The sequence below is a fragment of the Daktulosphaira vitifoliae genome, unplaced genomic scaffold (genome assembly GCF_025091365.1).
Source record: "Daktulosphaira vitifoliae isolate Bord-2020 unplaced genomic scaffold, ASM2509136v1 Scaffold_1688, whole genome shotgun sequence".
NCBI classification, from domain to species: domain Eukaryota; kingdom Metazoa; phylum Arthropoda; class Insecta; order Hemiptera; family Phylloxeridae; genus Daktulosphaira; species Daktulosphaira vitifoliae.
In genome coordinates, this window is record NW_026101248.1 from 1 (window position 1) to 1,793 (window position 1,793).

Consider the following 1,793-nt stretch of genomic DNA (forward strand, 5'->3'; position numbering starts at 1 on the left):
TTTTTTTCAATTAATTTAGGTTTTCAAATACAAATATTGCATTTCCCACTTATATATTATGTGTATTTACATGTTATAATTTTACAATATAAAAATACGAATTTATTTACACAATTGATTGATTATGAAATATAATCTACAACAATAATTTAAAGCTTGAAACACACTTACAATAATAAGAATACTGTTAGTTTAAGGCAATTTTATTGTTTTATATTTTTTATTTGTATCTTGAAGATCAAAATGTAATACAAAAATTACATTTAACTAATAATTTTTCATTATATCTACCAATTATAGTTCATTGTTAATGATGTGTCTACCACCCAAAAGACTTTGAGATCTTAATCTAGTTTTCCTTTTAATATAAAATAGTATGTACGCCTCTACATTTTGTACAATTGACGAATTAACCTCATGAACTTTTTCATCATTAAATTCAAACCACTCGCCTAAAATTAAAAAACATAACATCTTAAAAAACATTTGTTTTTATAAATGAATTTTTATAAGATTATCTAGAAAATTAAATACCTTTATCAATTGCAAAAGAGGTATAATGGCCAGATCCACCACTACAAATTAATTATATAAATTAAAAAAATATAATTTATTTTACTGTAAAAGTAAATTTACCCATTGCCTTCGTGAACAATGACAGCTGACAAATCATACAAACAGTCTTCTTTGTCAATAGTTACTCGTTTGTCACTTAATAAAAACTGAGACATGTCTAAGGATTCAATTGGAAACTGTATAGGAGTATGAATTTTAATACGTTGTGCTTTGACCCATCTAAATCTTTTTAAATGTAAACAAAGAACCTATAATAAAATATTAATTGTAATTGTAATTATTATTATTAAATAAAATATAAAATAATGTATTTAATAAAATCTATCTTACATTGGGTAGTTGGCTTATCCAGAATTTTTTGGTTGATTTTTGTTTACTTTTACAACCATTACAATAATAAAAGTTATTTTCAGCGAGTTCTTCAATTTCAATGAATCGAGATAAACAATCTTAAAAAATAAAATATAAACTTAATAAATTTTATTAAAAAATTAGAATATAAGTACATACCAGTTAATGTATCCATTGGACGCATTGCTAATTGTTTGTCAGATTCAGTGTAATCAGGAATATCCAATGAAATATCCAAAAAAGGGTCATAAGTTTTGGAATATAATCGACACACTAAACAGCAGACCTATAAATGTATACAAGATATATATTCATAAAAGCATACATTTTTAAGAATAATTTTCAAGATATCAATGGTTAACAAAAAATATTAAATTTAGTTCAATTTATAATAGTAATACAGAGTGATTCATTGAAGATAAACACTCATATTCATTGAAACTATTAAAAATTATTGTAAAGAAATTGTTGTTTAACTCGAAATACTCCATATATTTTTTTGCATTACTAATCTCAGAAATATTCATGAACAAATGGAAAACAGGTCATCAAATTAAATATTTTATGGGCAGCTAAAAAGAATCTAACATTGCAAATAATTTTTGGAGGGGGTTACCACCCTTTAACCTTCAAAGGATAGACACATGATTCTATATTAAATATAAATTTTCAATAGTGCATTTTTAAGCAAGGTGGTGTGGTAATTTTTTTTTCATACCTAAAAAATAACTTATGGTCCATTGAAACAGATTATTGTTGCCACCGGTATTATTAAAACCAATATAATGAAGAATTTGTATATTAAATCTAAATTTTCAAATAATTTTAAAATGCAAAAGGTTGATTGGTTGAAGTTTACTTCAAAA

General features: G+C 23.8%; 1 protein-coding gene across 1 annotated transcript; it reads right to left on the bottom strand.

Annotated features, from left to right (window-relative positions):
• Positions 1 to 14: 14 nt before the first annotated feature.
• On the bottom strand, positions 15 to 1,254 carry LOC126909859 (ubiquitin carboxyl-terminal hydrolase 3-like). The gene is made up of 5 exons (XM_050692277.1): positions 1,087 to 1,254; positions 907 to 1,025; positions 637 to 824; positions 535 to 575; positions 15 to 452 (listed from the first exon to the last, which is right to left on the bottom strand). Exons 1-5 carry the CDS (start codon positions 1,109 to 1,111, stop codon positions 295 to 297), a joined length of 531 nt encoding a protein of 176 aa, XP_050548234.1. The 5' UTR covers positions 1,112 to 1,254; the 3' UTR covers positions 15 to 294.
• Between the last annotated feature and the right edge of the window lie 539 nt (positions 1,255 to 1,793).

Coding starts and splice junctions, on each gene's coding strand:
- LOC126909859 (XM_050692277.1), bottom strand. CDS start 1,111: ATGCGTCCAATGGATACATTAACTG. Junction 1,026..1,086: donor TCCAATGGATACATTAACTG/GTATGTACTTAT, acceptor TTATTTTTTAAG/ATTGTTTATCTCGATTCATT. Junction 453..534: donor CTCTTTTGCAATTGATAAAG/GTATTTAATTTT, acceptor TTTTAATTTTAG/GCGAGTGGTTTGAATTTAAT.